Source organism: Diachasma alloeum, unplaced genomic scaffold (assembly GCF_001412515.2).
Source record: "Diachasma alloeum isolate Michigan unplaced genomic scaffold, Dall2.0 Dall_scaffold_00206, whole genome shotgun sequence".
Taxonomy (NCBI): Eukaryota; Metazoa; Arthropoda; class Insecta; order Hymenoptera; family Braconidae; genus Diachasma; species Diachasma alloeum.
In genome coordinates, this window is record NW_021680371.1 from 1,656,212 (window position 1) to 1,673,008 (window position 16,797).

The following is a 16,797-nucleotide window of genomic DNA, read 5'->3' on the forward strand; positions in this document are numbered from 1 at the left end:
GTCAGATTTTCGGTTTTTACTTGGAACAATGGTCAGATTTGTTAACACTTTCATTTTTTATTTGGATAATGCATGCAAGCATAGGGACAAGAGTGGCTAGAATAGATTCTGCTACCTTCTCCCCTTGTTGGGTAAAAATGTCAAGCCTCCACATACATGCATCTCCCCTCCACCCTCTCGTGAAATGTCGATTTTCGAGATTAAAAAAAAAACAATAATTGCATTTTTTATTTCAATAACGCATGAGTAAACAGGGATATGAACGCGGATTTAATATAGGCCCATAGAATTACGGGGACCGGCAAGGATTTGGAAAGTCTGAATACAAGTCCTGCTTACACCTAACAAGTGCTGAAATGGGACATAACCAGAGGTAGAAAGGTCTCGGAAGCACTTGGGAAGAGGCTTCCCAAGACCTATCCAGTTCTGAACGGAAAGACCTAAGTAGAACTTGTCAGGTCCAATTATTCGACTCGGGTCGACTTGCGGCGCGTCAACTCCATTATTCAATGAACGATAACTTGAAAACAGTCCAATGAAAAAAATTGAAATAAAATGCATTGGCTGGATTGAACTTTGAAATAAAAAAATCAGATTTTAATCTTTGATTACAATGGAAATGTTGATTTTCACATAAGACACTGGGTTAAATCCTAATTTTTAAACATTTCTTCTTCGAAAAACCAAAACGATAATTAAATTGAGAAAAAAATTAGAATTCCGAATCTAATCGAGTTTTCTGCAATTTTTTGTAGTTTTCAATAATCTTCGAAATTACCGTAAGGGAGAGCTACTTTAATGGGAGAGAGGGAAACGTACAAGTTCCAACGCTCTTCGCCTGCTCTTTGGCTTTGTGTAAACTTTGAGCAGATTGCCCGGCTTCTTCTTCATTCGGAGCTACACTCTCGCCATCCTCACCAGCTTCTTCTTCAGTTCCCGAAGGCACATGCGTTGAGACTCCAGTGAATATTGATCCGGCGTCTATATCACTCAATTCAACTTTCTCCTCCTTCTTCTCTTTCTTTGATTTCTTTGGTTTCTTCTCCTTTTTCTTCTCATCCTCAAACTTCTCGACTTTCCCTGATTAGAGGAAAATTGTATCATCAATTGTTCAATGGTGAATTGGGACACTAAGTGATCCTAAGTCAAATCTAAAATTTTTAGGGGTCGATTCACCTCGGACACAAATACAGAGAAGTCCTCGAGGGACGCATAGAGAAAAATCTATTGCTAACTACTGCATGTATTCACTTACTAATGACAAATTTTCTTATTATCAAAAGATCATCACAGGTTTTCATTTGGGGCAGCAAAAATTTCGTTTGTCACGACAAAATTGTTCTATTTTTTTTCTCTGTGATGAGTTTGTTTTTCATTATTTCAAGTGCTCAATATTCTAAAGGCTTTTGAAGTGCAAATGATGCGTTTCTTGACATAAAATATCTCTAGAATATATTCTCAAACAACACGCACGAAAAACAAAAATTGAAAAAAATTAATAAAAAAATCACGAAAAAATTCAATAGAAAAAGTAAAAAAAATTCAATTTTTTTCTGTAGAATTTCCAGGACTCAAATTTTCTGAGTTTTTTTCACTGTATTTTTTTTCTTCTCATTAAGGAAATCAAACAAAAAATTAGAAAATTTGAACCGTGAAAATTCTATAGAAAATATCTCAATAGAATAAGATGTGTAGAAAAATCGAATTCCATTGACTTTTTCTACAGAATGTTTTCTATTAAACATTAAGGTATTTTCTGTAGAATTTCCTTCGCTCAAATTTTCTACATTTTTTATTTGATTTTCTTGGTGAAAAGAAAAAATAGAATGAAAACAAACTTTGAAAATTTGAGGCGAGGGAATTCTGTATAAAATATCTCAATAGAATAAATTGAATAGAAAAATCCAATCCCATTGAATTTTTCCGGCCAATATTTTCTCTTAAACATTTCAATGGAATCGGCCAAAAACTAATAGAAAGTTCAATATTAATCCAATAGAATTGTCCAGCGAATTCCCTAGGTTTTTCTATTAAACTTTTTCATCCGTAAACACTTCCACGATTCGTCAATAATTTTCTCTTATTTTCCAAAACTCTGAATGACTTAAGCAAGAATATTATCACATCACTAAATCAAAACGATTTCGCTCACATAAAAAGAAATAATTCTTCCCAATCCAGAGGAACATTCTACCCATTTCTTAACTGAACCGTCAGATATGTAATATCGTTTGAAAGTATAATAATATACCCAGATAAATGAATGAAATATTGGACTAGGAAAGCCATAAATCATTCCCCTGATTATAATATAAACGACTAAACATAAATATATATTTTAGAGATACTTTCCGCCAAGAAAATCGCCATAAGGAAGTATCATGCAAATAATTTCCATTTCACTTTTACCAGGAGCACTTTTAGTTAATCGTTGAGGTCGGCCCTTAGCCGAGAACGATCCCACAGCGGTTATTTTGCGACCTGTGCAACTCGAGTTTAGAGTCAAATGTAAAAATATCTTCAGTGTAATAACTCTCGTGGGGAAAATTACTCACTTTCTTCCCACACTGAAATCTCTTCCTGCACCACTTCACTTCTGTACGTCTTGTAAAACAATATCAACTTCTTCTCTAAATCCGTTGTATCGTACAAATCGAGAATTAGAAAGTTGTACAGTTTGTCCTCATAATATCGATTATTCTCCTGCAATAGGTGTGAGATTATAGACAGTCCTAAGAGCACGCATGAAAAGTTTAATAGGAAAAGCTAGCGAATTCGTTAGAAAATTCTATTGGTTTTCGATTAAACTTTCTATTAGTTTTTGGCCGATTATATTTAAATGTTCAATAGAAAATATTCAATGGAAACAATCAATAGAAATCGATTTTTCTGTGTAATTTATTGTCTTCACATATTTTGTATAGAATTTCCTCAGCTCAAACTTTGCATGTTTTCATTTTTGGTTTTCTTGATGAAAAGAAAAATACAACGAAAAAACATGAGCAGAGGAAATTCTATAGAAAATATTTCAATACAATAAGTTGTATAGAAAAATCGAATTCTATTGACTTTTTCGATAGAATATTTTCCATTGAACATTTCAATAAAATCAATAGAATCTTCTGACGGATTCGTTAGATTTTTCTATTGATTTGTTCGTGTGTAAATGTGAATAAAAAAATAATTTATACAATGACGATTCATCGCATAATATCGATTATTCTCCTAAAACAGGTGTGAGATTTTAAATAGTCATAAGAGCACACATGAAAAAATCTAATAGAGAAACCTAGCAAATTCGTTAGAAAATTCTATTGAATTTCTTGAACTTTTGATTAATTTTTGACCGATTCTATTGAAATGTTCAATAGAAAATATTCAATAAAAATCGATTTTTCTGTGTAGCTCATTGTCTTCAGATATTCTTCTCATCAAGAAAATAAAAAAAACGTAAAAAATTTGAGCCGGAGAAATTCTGTTGAAAATATCTCAATAGAATAAGTTTTATCGAAAAATCAAATTCTTTTGACCTTTTCTATAAAATATTTTCTATTAAAAATGTCAATAGAATCGGCCAAAAACTAACAGAAAATCCAATAGAAATCCAATAGAATTGTCTAGCGAATTCGCCAAGTTTCTCTGTTAAACTTTTTCACCCGTGAGTCACTCGAAAAATATTTCCATCGATCATTAAAAAGCACTTACATTAATTAAATTATCGAATAAAATTTTGTGCTCCTCATTGAGGCCGAGGAATTTGATGACTTTATCCCTGATCCATAAAATGCTGAAATAAAAATTCAGAATCCATTAGCAAAGCTGATGCATGAACACAGAATCATAAAACGAGTTTCACCGGTAGTCCATGGTCATAGAAGGGGACAATGCCACCGTGGAACTCCCTGGAGTTTCCAGGAGTCCCTCCTGGTGCTCTCCGTCATTAGCATCATCACTGCTCGCCAGTTCCGCGTCTTTGTTCATTCTTTCATTCAAAGTAAAACTCCAACTAGCCTCAATTACTTGCACTTAAAAAACAATCTTCATCTTTATTTCGCTCTTCCCAGGTTTACAGCATGGTTAAGTCCTGTTAAGTACTCAGAATTAGTGTTGAGCGTTGCCATGGTGTTACCATGGAGAGAAACTTTCAGGGTACGTCCGAACTTCATTAGAATACATAATGCAAACATAATGCATTCAGGAAAACATTTCGTTGCTTTTGTGGGCATTTTTTTTAATGGACAAGGATTAGTAGAAATTATCAAATCGTTTTTTACAGCTGTGTTTGTTGAAATATTATCTGTAGAAATTCATCATGCCGGATTTTATAAGTTTCTTTTACTCTTTGTTTTTTTAGTATTGTCATTGAAAAAATCAAACGAGAAACCTTAGAAACTTCACGTCGAGGAATTTCTGTGGGAAATATCTCAATCATAAAATATGTATTGAAAAATTACGGTTCCATGACTATTTCACACGCAAATTCAACAATACTTTCACTTAAAACATAGCAATGATGCCACTTGCTCTTTTATTGAAATTACTTGCACTAAATTTCTGAAAAATAATAAAAATTAGTTATGAAACAATCGAGTACCATTTCTTAAATCAATTACAGTTTAACATTGTGAGCAATGCTTTTCAAATAATGTAGATTATAAACGACACGAAGACTTAGCATTTCTACCTGTCGTCGAAAATAAAAATCAATAAATCTTTTCCACAGGCATTCGAATTGGTTTTGATATTTATTCCGATTCAAATACAGGAAGGTCGGCTGAAAAAAACATGAAAAAATCGTATAGAAATTTTCTACACGGTTTGCGTATAGAAATTCTATAGGATTTCCGTATATGATATTCGGACATTTCTATACGAATATTTTCTACACGAATTTTTTCATACGTGAGTGACTCAGGTGCTTTCAAATTTACATAGAATCTGAAATATGTGTCACTGCTTGATATGGATGTGTTGAATAAACTATGAATTGAATAAATTTTGTGTTGAATTGATGTGTTATCTTGAATTTGCATAGTGGCAAATAATTCTGTTACGAAAATGATATTCTACAAGTAAAAAAATTAATGTTAATGTCTCCCGTGTGAGGGGTTAGATTTCGGGGTCAAAGTCAATCCTTGTTGGGAGTTTACTTCACCCTCAGCCGTGAGTCAATTTCTGGTAGAGAGTAGATTTTTATTTTTAACATTAAACTGTGTTGATTACCATGTTCATGTTAACACTATGGCGGAGTGAATTTTCACTCCATTCACTGCTCAACTCCGGAATTAATGTACTCCGACCATCCACACCGAAAACAGTGTGGATTTGTTTTCACACTTTTTTTCGAAATTCACTTTGAATTTTTTACTGTGTACTGATTTTTTTTAATGAAATATTTTCCATTGAATATTTCTACAGAAAAAAACTGAAAAGCTGGAGAATTTTTCAGTAGAATTAAAGAAAAAACAGAAAGAATTTCAATATAAATCCAATCGAACTTTCTGAAAGAATGCGCATACGTCTTACAGGCCGTTATCCCTCTTAATTAGAATATTTTGTTTAATAGTGGGAGTCAATTGTAAAGATTATAAAATTAGAGATTCACTTTTTGAGCTGTCCACTAATTGGTGTCCATTTTTGCTATTAATGTGTTAGTTGTGCCTATTAAATTTTTTAGTACATGGAATTATAATCATTACCCAATAATAAAGGAAAAATACGAATTTATTAAATCAGAGAGAACTATTATACATAATCTTAAGCGTCTCCTATCTTGAGTGACTCTTAGAAAATCTTACAATATAACTCATGAACTCTCAGAATTATCGATACTTCTATTTACACTAGGACTCGAAAGGTCAGTGAAAAGCCCTCGGATCACCGCTTCTGTGTACTCCTTGCGTTCCTCCGCTGTGTTGAGCGAAAATCCTATCGAAGGTATGAACTCAGTGCCATCTTTCTCTTTATCTGATGTTTCCTCTTTGTCCCCACTCACTCGTTCCCCCGAATCCTTCAGCTTCTCTTCACTCCTGAAGTCAGTCGTTCGGGCTACGTCAGGGAGATCGAATTTCAACGGAGTATCATTTTTCGATGCTAGAACTTCTTGCTCTTTCCTCACCTCCACTCCTTCGTGTGGATTAGCTTCAGATTCCTGACCCTCGTTCAATTTTTTCTCACTGACTCCAGGCCCTCCGGGACTTCTACCCACCCCCTTACGAGTATCCAAGGAGAACGGCCTTGGAAGGTGATCTGCATTCCGCAGATCCGATAATGACCCCAGGGGACGGATCTCCTGCAATTTATTGAGCACCGCGTAATTGATTATCTGCGCCCTCGAAGCGTCACCAGCCGCGCTCGAATCTATCGTCGAATTGCTCTGGAGGTCACTCAAAGGTTCTGCACTCCTCTCGGATTTCTCAATCTCAATGTCTCGAATGTCACCAGAAGATTCATGTTGGGCGAGTAAACGCTTGATCAGTGCACCTCGAGGATTGAACTCCTCGCTTCCTTTCACCGTGAGAGACACCTGGTACGGTGAACTCTCACCCTCGGTTGAATCACGATGTCCCTCCTCTCCATTTGGCCCATTATTGTAGCCCAGTCGCTGCCCTACATCGTTCTGAATCACATTCGTATAATTTTCAAGTTGGAAATCGTCAACCGGCGGGAGGAATAATCTCGACGGCGGAGCGACCGATTCATCGAGGAACGATATGTTCTCTTCTGCTCTGGGAGTGTCTTGAATAATTGGGGAAACGCTCTTGATTTCGGTGAAAGGGGATTTTATTTCCTCGGATGGAATCACCACATGATTGTCCACATAATCCTTTCTGGTTTCGTTTGAGAAGTCGCTGAACAGCGGGGGGATAACGTCAGTTGCTGGAACATTGATGATGAATTGGTTGGACGAAGTAGTGTTAGTTTCCTGGTTTTTGGAGTAGTAGAAGAACGGTGGGATTATGTTGGTCGACGGAATCTCCGCCGATCCGGTCTCCTTAGCCCGGGAATTCTGGTCATCCACGTCGATTTGGAATGTGTAATTTTCACCGGAATACACCGATTGGAATTCAATCGCTGAGAATTGCGTTACGACTTGCGCCTTGTCCATCGTAACTTCGGTCACAGCTTCGTATTTTGGAGATGTTTGACTTTGGGGACGTCTATCCTCGATTTTTGATTGATATGCGTCGGTCAGAGTCGGCGGGACATCCACGACGACTGATGTTGTGGTGTCAACGGTTGGTCTCGTGACTGGATTTACTGAGGGTTCTGTCGTCTTTCCTCTTGCTGAGTACAGGTGATCGGAACTCTCGAACTCCAGGTCGTGGCGGGGTCGGGACATCGGTCTTGCGGAGGTTGTTGGGACTGTCGGGGAGTAGAATCTTCTGGTAGTTGTGGTGACAGTTGGAACTGTTGGGGCGTACGAGGGCCTGAAGTCTCGGGTTTTGTGGTCCGCGTCGTTCTTGTGGTCCTGGCCGATTGTGTGGACTTTTATCCTCGGGTTTTGCTGGTTATCCTGGAGAAGCGTGGGGAAGTACCCGGAGGCCCGGTCTCGATAGTCACCTGAGTTGTATCTTGAGCTGTATTTGTACTGGACTTCTGGGGAATTATCCGCGTAATCGCCGTAGCGATTCGGACTGGTCTGCAGGTCGTTGATGAAGCGGGCGGATTCTAGGATTGAGTTTCGGGTTCTTGAGTCGATGGAGACGTCCTTGCGGGACGTCTGGAGGCTCGTCATCTCGTAGGCCTTGCGGAGGATCTCGTCGTCGTCCACTTCACTGAGCAGACTGTCTCGGTTTACTATGTGGTAGTTTCGGGTTGATGAGCAGTCCACTTTGTTCCACCAGTCGCAGGTCAGCAACTTCTGGCTGAATGTTGCGCCGATGGGGCAGAGGAACGAGGAGACGAGGAAGTTACCGTCGCAAACGTGGAATAATTGACAGCCTGCCTCCTCATCTGCGTAGTATCCTGAGGGAATAAACAGGGAATTATGCATTCGAGTGACGAGAATTTAGACGGGTGGTTTTTGTCGTGCTGGCTGTAAGGCAGCGCTATCCGTCCGTCAGATTAGGGGGCTACGCGGACTATTAATTAATTACTTAATTGAACATTCATCGTAATTCGGCACTAAATATGCATGGTTTCATTAAATATTCAAATAGGTCGAGGAATTTTCATCTCAATGCTCTTCGAAAACTTGGAATTTCGTGGAATTTTCAGTGAAATTTGACATTTCATGTTTTTTCCCACTTAAATCGCATTCAATGTCAGTCTTTAAAAAATTATAGCGCTTTTCTTGACATATTTTTTTCTCACTTTTTCGGCTTGGACCCTATCAGGCAAGGGGGGGCGAGTGAAGGGTTGGAGATTATTTCAGTCCCCAAGAAACACGTCAAAATCCGAAACAAAAAAATTCATTTCGAAGAAACATACCTAGATAAGTTGGAAAAAAATCGCGCCAAGAAAAGCGCTTTTCGCACTCGTATCGAAATTTGCTGTTAGCGAACAGCTCCGGAAATTCAATGAGTTTTTCGTCGATTTCTGTTGAACATTTGGCAGTTCTTACAGAGATTGTTCTGCATAAAAAAATTGAATATGGGAAAAACAGAATTTGATTTTTCAAAATTGAAAAATGAGAGAAAAATAAATAAATTTTTAAAGAAAATCTCATTCAAGAATAGAAAAACAAACATGGGAAATTCGTGCCGAACAATTACAATAGAAAAAAAATTCAACAGGATAATAATTTTATAGATAAATTAATATCTGTTAACCATTTTTCTGTTCAATTTTTTTTCTATCGGAAAACGCAGGAAAATGACAAAACTTTTCATAAGACTTCCAACTGAATATGTAAATGATAACATGACATGCAATTCAAATTTGTAAAAACAAATTTATGTCGCGCCGTGCAATAAGTCGAGTTGACATAAAATATTATAGAGCACTCGGTAATAAATTTCGTTTTCAACGAATGTGTGTACAGACCTCGCCTTCGGCTCGGCCTGTAAACTACACATTCGTTGAAAACGAAATTTGTGCCCTTGTACTATAATGTACTATTATTTCGAAATGAATAACAATTCATCATTGTTTAAAAATCTATTCTTCGAATAAAACGGGTCAAAAGAAACAGAAGAGACCAAATTTTTGTATTCAATGTACCTCAACAAATCCAGACATTTCGCAACTCTCAAAAAAAAAAATGAAAGCCATTCAGAATCCCTCAACTACAATTACAAAACTCCATTCGAACAGTCCCACAACCATCGCATAAATAATTATACAATGCACAAAAAGAATAAGAGATAAATTCCTCGAATTTTGAAATGGCTATTAAATGTTTCCCCATTCCATGACCATCCTAATTATTAATGTTCAAATTTACACGTTGACTAATTATTGTGTAATGTCGCTAATTGAATGTTGCAAATGTCGATGATAACAACCCAGTGGACGGGCTTTAATTTCCTGCTTCAATCTAATTTCCAAATAATTTAAAGCCAGGAAATTTCGCGTCTGCGTGAGCATCGTGAATTTATGATATTTGTTTTCATTTACTGGTCTCCAGTGGGATGGCTCCGGCGGAATTGAAGCGGCACCCGCTGGCTCGCTGACCTATTACGAAACTCAATAAAATGCTAGCGGCAGCGCGGGTCTCAAACTGACTGCCTCGCCGCGGTGACGTTTCAGGGATTGCTGTGCATTTGTATACACCGATTTATCCTTGACATCGATGTTAAAGGTGACAGACTAGAGTAAATCAGACCGACTTGGAGGTATTTCTCGAAGAAAAATCCCATTTTCATTTTTTGCTTCATTTTATATGTCCTCAGGACACCCATTTATAGTGCGAAGGACATGCATGAATGAAAGGTAGCGGTGGGATTCTACCGCGGGGTTTTAATTACTCATGAATATGCAGGAGGAAAGTTCAATGTATTTATGGTATAATAAAAGGATGAGACAAAGCCGGTTTTTATTCTAAATCATAAAATGAGTCATCGGGGTGATGACAATTTTATGGCCGTCATAATTCGAGAATGACAAGACTTTTGGTGGTAATCATGAGGCAACACAGCTGAAGACCTATTTTATGGCTTTTACGGGCATAGTATGGGAAATATCTCCACTTATGTGTACATCTCTGTAAAATGTGATGTGGGAAAATGGTCGGAGGAGTCTAAACAATGCAGACGGAGTTGTTAGAGGTCGAAAATACAGAGAGAAAGAATTAGTTCACGTATGGAAATATTCTGTAGAAAATTTAACGAATTCGCTAGAAAATTTGATTGGAATTCTCTACAAATTCTATTGGGATTCTATGTTGTAAAAAGGATTTAGACCGAATTTTTTGCTGCGAAGCTACTTATATATTATATTTTCATCACGCTGTGACGAAAAGTGAACTTTTCGGCACGCTCCGCGTGCCTAAAAGTCCAATTTCCGCCACATTGTGATGAAAAATATTGTTCGTAACTCGTGAAAAGATGTTTTTTAGTTCGTTTTTTGCACTCGTTACGAAATATACTATTATTTCAGATTATTTGAATGTATTGTGTTCGAGCTTGGCTTAGCAACCGAATACCTTACCACGGCACGTAACAGCTGATATATCGCTGCCCTAGTCGCAGGACACCCTCGCGACGATTCGTAATAATTCGGACATCCTCGATCGAATGATTTATATCGTCGTCGCGGGAGCTGATTCTCGTTCCAACTTTCATAGAAAAAGTCTCAAGAGAAAATTCCAAACAGAAACTTGAAATCTACTGACTTTTTCTTTTCGAATATCCAATAGAATCAGCGCGAGAAACAAATAGCATTTTTCAATATAATTCCAGAAGAAATCCTATAGAAACTCCATAGAATTCCTATAGAATTCCAATAAAATTTTCTAGCAAATTCGCTAGATTTTCTATTGAATTTTTTCATGCATGTGGGACTACAGGAGAAGCCGATTTGGCGAATGCGGCTATATTTTCCTGCCCCCACCATGCGCCCAGTTTTACAAAAATTTATTGTCAGAATATTTTCTATTTACGATTTCCTGGGAATGCGGAATAATAACGCATCTAAGAAAACATCAATGTGTTTGCATTCGGGAGTCGAAGATGGTAGGGAGTGGTGGGGGCCTTCACGCTGGCGAAAAAGCGATCAAGGAGAAATGCCACTAGGGGAAGGTGTGCTTGTACCGCTCAGCGGGTAATACCGCTCACCCGATTTTCTCCACAACCATCAACTTGAAAATTTCTTTCTGTTCCTGATCATGAAGAATTTGATGATAGAATGTGATTGTCGGAAAAATTTCACTTTATTTACCACTTTAAATATGAAAAAACACGTAACGAAGTTTTGAGGTCTTTACAATGCAAAATTTGTGGACTTGTAATTAAGGTTTTTGATAGTTTCAAACGCTGAATTCTCATATTAAACTGTGGTTATTCGATTCGTGGTACTTTCACGCGTAATTTGAGACCAATTTGAACTCAAAACTCCACTCATGTCTACAATTATGACAAATTTGTTGACGCCGAGCGGAACCGGTAATACCGCTCATAGGATCGGCCACGTAGTTGCTCGACAGCACTCGAGTACAGGTTAGGTTGCGGCGCGAGCGATACACGCAAAACCCTATGAGCGGCATTTGAATCGTGTCGAGCGGTATTACCCGACGGCGGGTAGTACCGCTCAATAGGCTCTCTCTTTTATTTTCAATCAATTTTGTGGATTCTAAGGAGAATTAGGCGTCTACACTTCGAGAATAACGAGTTCAATAGTTAAAGAAGTCTCACAAATACGTTTTTTATACTCAAGGTGAAATATAAAATATAAAACTGGCATTTTCCCATAGGTGGGCGGTACAGGCACACCCTCCCCTATAACGGGAGCGACTATAACGAGGGTCTACTGTGTAAGTCAAATCAACGCCCTCAAGACATTTTAGTTAGTGCCATAAAAATTAGACGAAGGTGTATTAGTTAAATCGTATCGGCACGTCCGGAGATAAAATTGGAGGACCGTTATGCGTTCAACTGTGTGGATTGTGAGAAAATGATGTAATAGCAAGAAAAACACACGAACAAATTTAATAGATTAACCTAGGGAATTCGTTAGATAATTGCGCTGGATTTCTTTTGAACTTTCTATTAGTTTTTGGCCGATTCTATTGAAATGTTCAATAGACAATATTCTTTAAAAAAATTCAATAAAATTCGATTTTTCTATACAACTTATTCCATTGAGATATTTTTTATAGAATTTCCTCGACTCAAATTTTCTAATTTTTTTTCTCATTTTACTTTTCCTTTCATCGAGGAAATCAAACAAAAAAACTTGGAAAATTTGAGCCGAGGAAATTCTATAGAAAATATGCAATAGAATAAGTTGTATAGAAAAATCGAATTCTTTTGACTTTTTCGATTGAACATTTTAATAGAATCTCTCAAATATTAACAAAAATTTCAATAGAAATCCAATAGCATTTTTTAGTGAATTCGCTAAGTGTTTCTATTAATTAGGAATACAGCCGATCCAATGCCAATTAAGCACTTGTGAAATTTCATTCAAATACTATCTCAATTCATAGTTTCATTTCAACATGTTTTTTGAACAATTCACTCGATAGAATATGATATTTCAATATTTGAATATCACGACTTATATGGCGGCTTCAAAAAGTTGTGGACCCTTATTTCGGTTCTTATTGGATAGTCAAGTAAAATGAAAGAATGAACGTCAATTGCATGTTTGAGGACTTACGTAGAGAATACATTACGTATGAACAAATTTTTAAAAAATGCTGTCGCAAAAACGTTCTATTGAATCTATATGGGACGCCTATTGAAAATTCTATCAATTTTTCGTCGATTCTGTTGGAAATTTCTGCAGCTTTCCTGCGCGTTTTTCCAATAGAAATGTTTAATAGTAGATATTTTATTGAAAAAATCCATAGAATTCGATTTTCATGTATGATTAATGCTACTGAAATATTTTCTATGCAATTTTCGTTGTCTAGATTTCGTAACTTTTTTAATTCTATTTTTTTATGACCGAAGAAAGAAAATGGAGTAAAGAAAAACTTGGAAAATTTATGTCAAGGAATTTCTGTGAAAAAGAATCTCAACAGAACAAGTTGTATAGAAAAATGGAATTCTATTTACTTCTTTTAATTAAATAACTTTTTTTAATTAAATAATCTATTGCACATTATCTACTAAAAATCACGTGAAAAACTTACGGCGTTTTTCAACAAAATCACTAAAAAACTAATGGAATTTTCAATGGAATTCCAATAGAAATCAAATAGAATTCTCTAGTGAATTTGCTAGAATTTCCAGTTAAGTTTTCTTGTGTGCGATTGTATTTCATTTTCATGGATGGAGTCTAATATTGACATTGAATTGTAAATAATCAATTGAAATGGTATTTATTCACGCGTATGACCGTCCAAATAGTATTTCTATTCAATTTTTCAAAAATATCACTCGACTTAGATTACTATTATGATTAGCTGAACGCTGTGATATAATTCGATAAAAATCGATGTTTTTCAAGTATCCATTTCCCTTTCATCCCGCTCACTGATTGAGAGATTAACGAGGTCGTTAGTTGCCGAGGATCTGTCAGCCTTGAGAAAGTGTCTGGGTCACGAAATTCGGGGAGTACATATAGTAACTGATAATCATCAGACATTATATGTTATTATGTCAGCACTGAGCAATGTCGAGAGAAGAATTTACTCTAAACAATAATAATTTCAGTTTTAAACAGATTAAATTTGTACCTCTGTATTGACTCTGGCATTGGAAACTCGTCTGTGGGATCGTCACGTACGAAGGGTAATCAACTCCTGGTTCACCCGGAACGTTTGTCCTGATGTCTGAAAAATCTGTGAAAATTCATTGATTATTTCACTATAAAATCATGGGAGAGGAGAGTACTTTATGAATTAATCTTAGTTTGGTCCCTAAATGGCGACCCTGCGACTCTGGTCACCTCCGCGGGGATTCCCCGGCGTGTTATTTAGGCTCTAGCGTTGCCGAATTCACTCTACACTGCCCGAGCGCGTTTAGCAAGTTTTCGGCAACGTCGCGTCATGAGCAACTTCATTTAACACGGGAAAAAATAATTTGTTTTCTTGAAATAATCTATTCGAAATAATCTGTTTTCTTGAAATAATCTGTTCGAAATAATTTATTTTCTTTAGGAATTTCGAGAAATGTGTTGTTTTAAAAAGTACTGTAATTCTTTAGACAGTTCAATTGACAAAGTTAATTTTTTTTTTTCATTTTTCCGGTTAGCCAGTCAATTCAATATCGAAGTGGTAACGGTTTAAATCGATTTTGACTATTGGACAGTTTTTAGTAAATATCTCGGAATCTAAGGGAGATAGCTAAATTTTTGTTCAGCCCTTTTTTATAGCACAATTTGCTCTAGAAAAAAGGTTAATACGAAAATTTCATTATCTCCTTTAGATTCGAAGATATTCTTCAAAAACTCAACTAAGAAATAAGTCGACTTAGACTGTTTTACCACTTCGCTACTGAATTGTAATTAAAGAATAACGACGCGCGGCAGGGTTTCTTTCATATGGTGACCAATATAGGGTTAAACTCAAAATTTCGGAAAAATTACGAAAGAAGTGCAAAGTCTAGTGCTAACTCTAACTAGCACTAGGTCCATTAATTGGAATTTTCATTGTAATAGTCCGATTCCATTATTTTGCCCAGCTTTAATGTATTATTAATATTAATATTCTTCTGTATGATAAAAAGGAAATCGTAAAAGTATGTCACGTGTTTATTTTCTTCTCTTTTCTCTTTAATAAAGGAGAATAATGAAAATATTTCTTATTTTTCATTGAAATTGTTCGATATTCAGTTTGAAACATGTGAAAATTGGTATCAATTATTCAATATCAATCCTCCTGATTAATGTGACTTCTATTAGAATGGAGGGGTGGATTATATCGTGTTGATATTCTTCATAATTTTTTCGTAATTTTTTTAATGTGATGAACGAAATAAATATTTCACTTCATCACATCAAATCAGCAAAATTCGAAATGTTTTTGAATTTTTACTCAATTGAAATTGAAAATCGTGCGTAATTCGGCACTGAATGTAAATGTTTTGATTGAAAATCCATATAAATTAGAGAATTCTCGTCTTCCTGATGTTTAAAAAATTGGAACTTGAGTGAAATTTGACATTTTGCGGCGTAGTATTTTCATTAATCTGTTTGCGCAACTTTTTTTTGAAATTTTTATCTCGGGACGGTTCCACTGAAATTTCAATGAATTATGCCAATATCTGCCGGTGAAAAGTACTAATGAATCGCTCATGAAATTTTATTTCTCTTCAAACAGTCCCTTTATTTATTCTTCCTTCAAATAAAAAAATTACCTGTTGTATCTCTATAAGGATCATATTGACCGCTAGCTCCATAAATGTCGAAGGTATCCTCCTCCTCCGGCACATAGTATTTTCTACAACAATTCCCATAAAATAAAGTATCCTCCCTGAAAGAACCTCCACCGTCATTACCTTCCGCGCGATCCATCTATGGCTCTTCTGGCGGGAAAAGTCCGTCTCGGATCGCCGTCCAAAGTCGGATCCAATCCGGTGATGCATTCCACACTCAACAGAACACCTAAGTCACCGAAAAAATAGGAGTCCTTATTAAACCCTCCGAGTCAACAGAACTCCGTGCGAACTCATTATTTTCAACTTACAGATAGAGAAATATATTTTCATATCGGAAACCCTCTTCCCACTGAAAGGTGATGAATTTTTTATTTAATCCGGCGTAAATTGTCGGAACACAAAGCACTAGATCACAATGGAGCAGTCGATGCACTAAGCGGCACGAGACTCATCTCTGGTGTCTTCTCGAGTCGGCGGTCGCCTGGTCGCACCCATGGGGGAGGGATGGGTTGGCCGGTATATTGCCTCTTACCTTTCCTCCAGTGACTTTCCCACCTCTCACTTAGCTATTTTATCATCAAACCATGGAGTCATCAGAATTTTATACTCAACTCGTCGTAATACACCGGCTATTTGGTGGAAGGAAGGCATCTTCTCCGGTGTAACCCCGTGCACTGACACCCGGCATCCTTGAACCAGTCGCTGAGGTCACGAGACACTCCTGCGAGCCAGTAACTCTCGTTATCACGTGAGGCATGAGACAACGGTGTAAACATGGGTCCACTGAGAAATATCGACATATCACACGACTTATTTTTTGTCATCCCGGCCGTAAGGCAGGGAAATTTATAAGTTGGATGGGTTTTAACATGTTTTGGATGTGTGAGCTATTTTTTTCTGGTCTATTTTTTACGCCTACCGCTCGCCTTCCACGCACGAAAAAAGTTCCTATCGTAAAAAGGAGAAAGAAAATCGATCTCGAAATATCTCGAAAATCTCGAGGAGATGAAAAGGCGCGTGCGTAGCACGCGCGTCCGATCCCGTAATAGAAAAACCTATCGAATTCGTTAGAACATTCTATTAGTTTTTGGCTGATTCTATTGACATGCTTAACAGAAAACATTCAATAGAAAAAGTCAACAGAATTCGATTTTTTTATATAATTTATTATTTTCATATATTTTCTACAGAATTTGCTCGATTCAAATTTTCCAAGTTTTTTCATTCTATTTTTCTTTTCTCCTCATCAAGGAAATAAAACTAAAAAACTTGAAAAGAAGAAAATTTGAGCGGAGGAAATTTGATAGAAAATATCTCAATAGAATAAGTTATACAGAAAAATTGAATTCTATTGATTTTTTCTACTGAA

The 16,797-nt window shown here is 36.5% G+C and overlaps 2 protein-coding genes across 2 annotated transcripts in view; both read right to left on the reverse strand.

Annotated features, from left to right (window-relative positions):
- The window catches only part of LOC107036116 (dynein heavy chain 10, axonemal), a 39,261-nt gene extending 35,342 nt beyond the window's left edge, over window positions 1-3,919 (reverse strand). Inside the window, exons 1-4 of the mRNA XM_029125953.1 lie at window positions 3,857-3,919; window positions 3,706-3,787; window positions 2,556-2,703; window positions 820-1,074 (exon numbers count right to left, since the gene is read on the reverse strand). Of these exons, the coding sequence (XP_028981786.1) occupies window positions 820-1,074; window positions 2,556-2,703; window positions 3,706-3,787; window positions 3,857-3,873 (502 nt within the window). The 5' untranslated portion in view covers window positions 3,874-3,919. The remainder of the gene's footprint in view (window positions 1-819; window positions 1,075-2,555; window positions 2,704-3,705; window positions 3,788-3,856) is intronic.
- Window positions 3,920-5,706: 1,787 nt separating this feature from the next.
- LOC107036146 lies at window positions 5,707-15,879 on the reverse strand. The gene is made up of 5 exons (XM_015253893.1): window positions 15,737-15,879; window positions 15,549-15,654; window positions 15,408-15,490; window positions 13,787-13,891; window positions 5,707-7,968 (listed from the first exon to the last, which is right to left on the reverse strand). The coding sequence occupies exons 1-5, from the start codon at window positions 15,756-15,758 to the stop codon at window positions 5,807-5,809; spliced, it is 2,478 nt and encodes an 825-aa protein (XP_015109379.1). The 5' UTR covers window positions 15,759-15,879; the 3' UTR covers window positions 5,707-5,806.
- Between the last annotated feature and the right edge of the window lie 918 nt (window positions 15,880-16,797).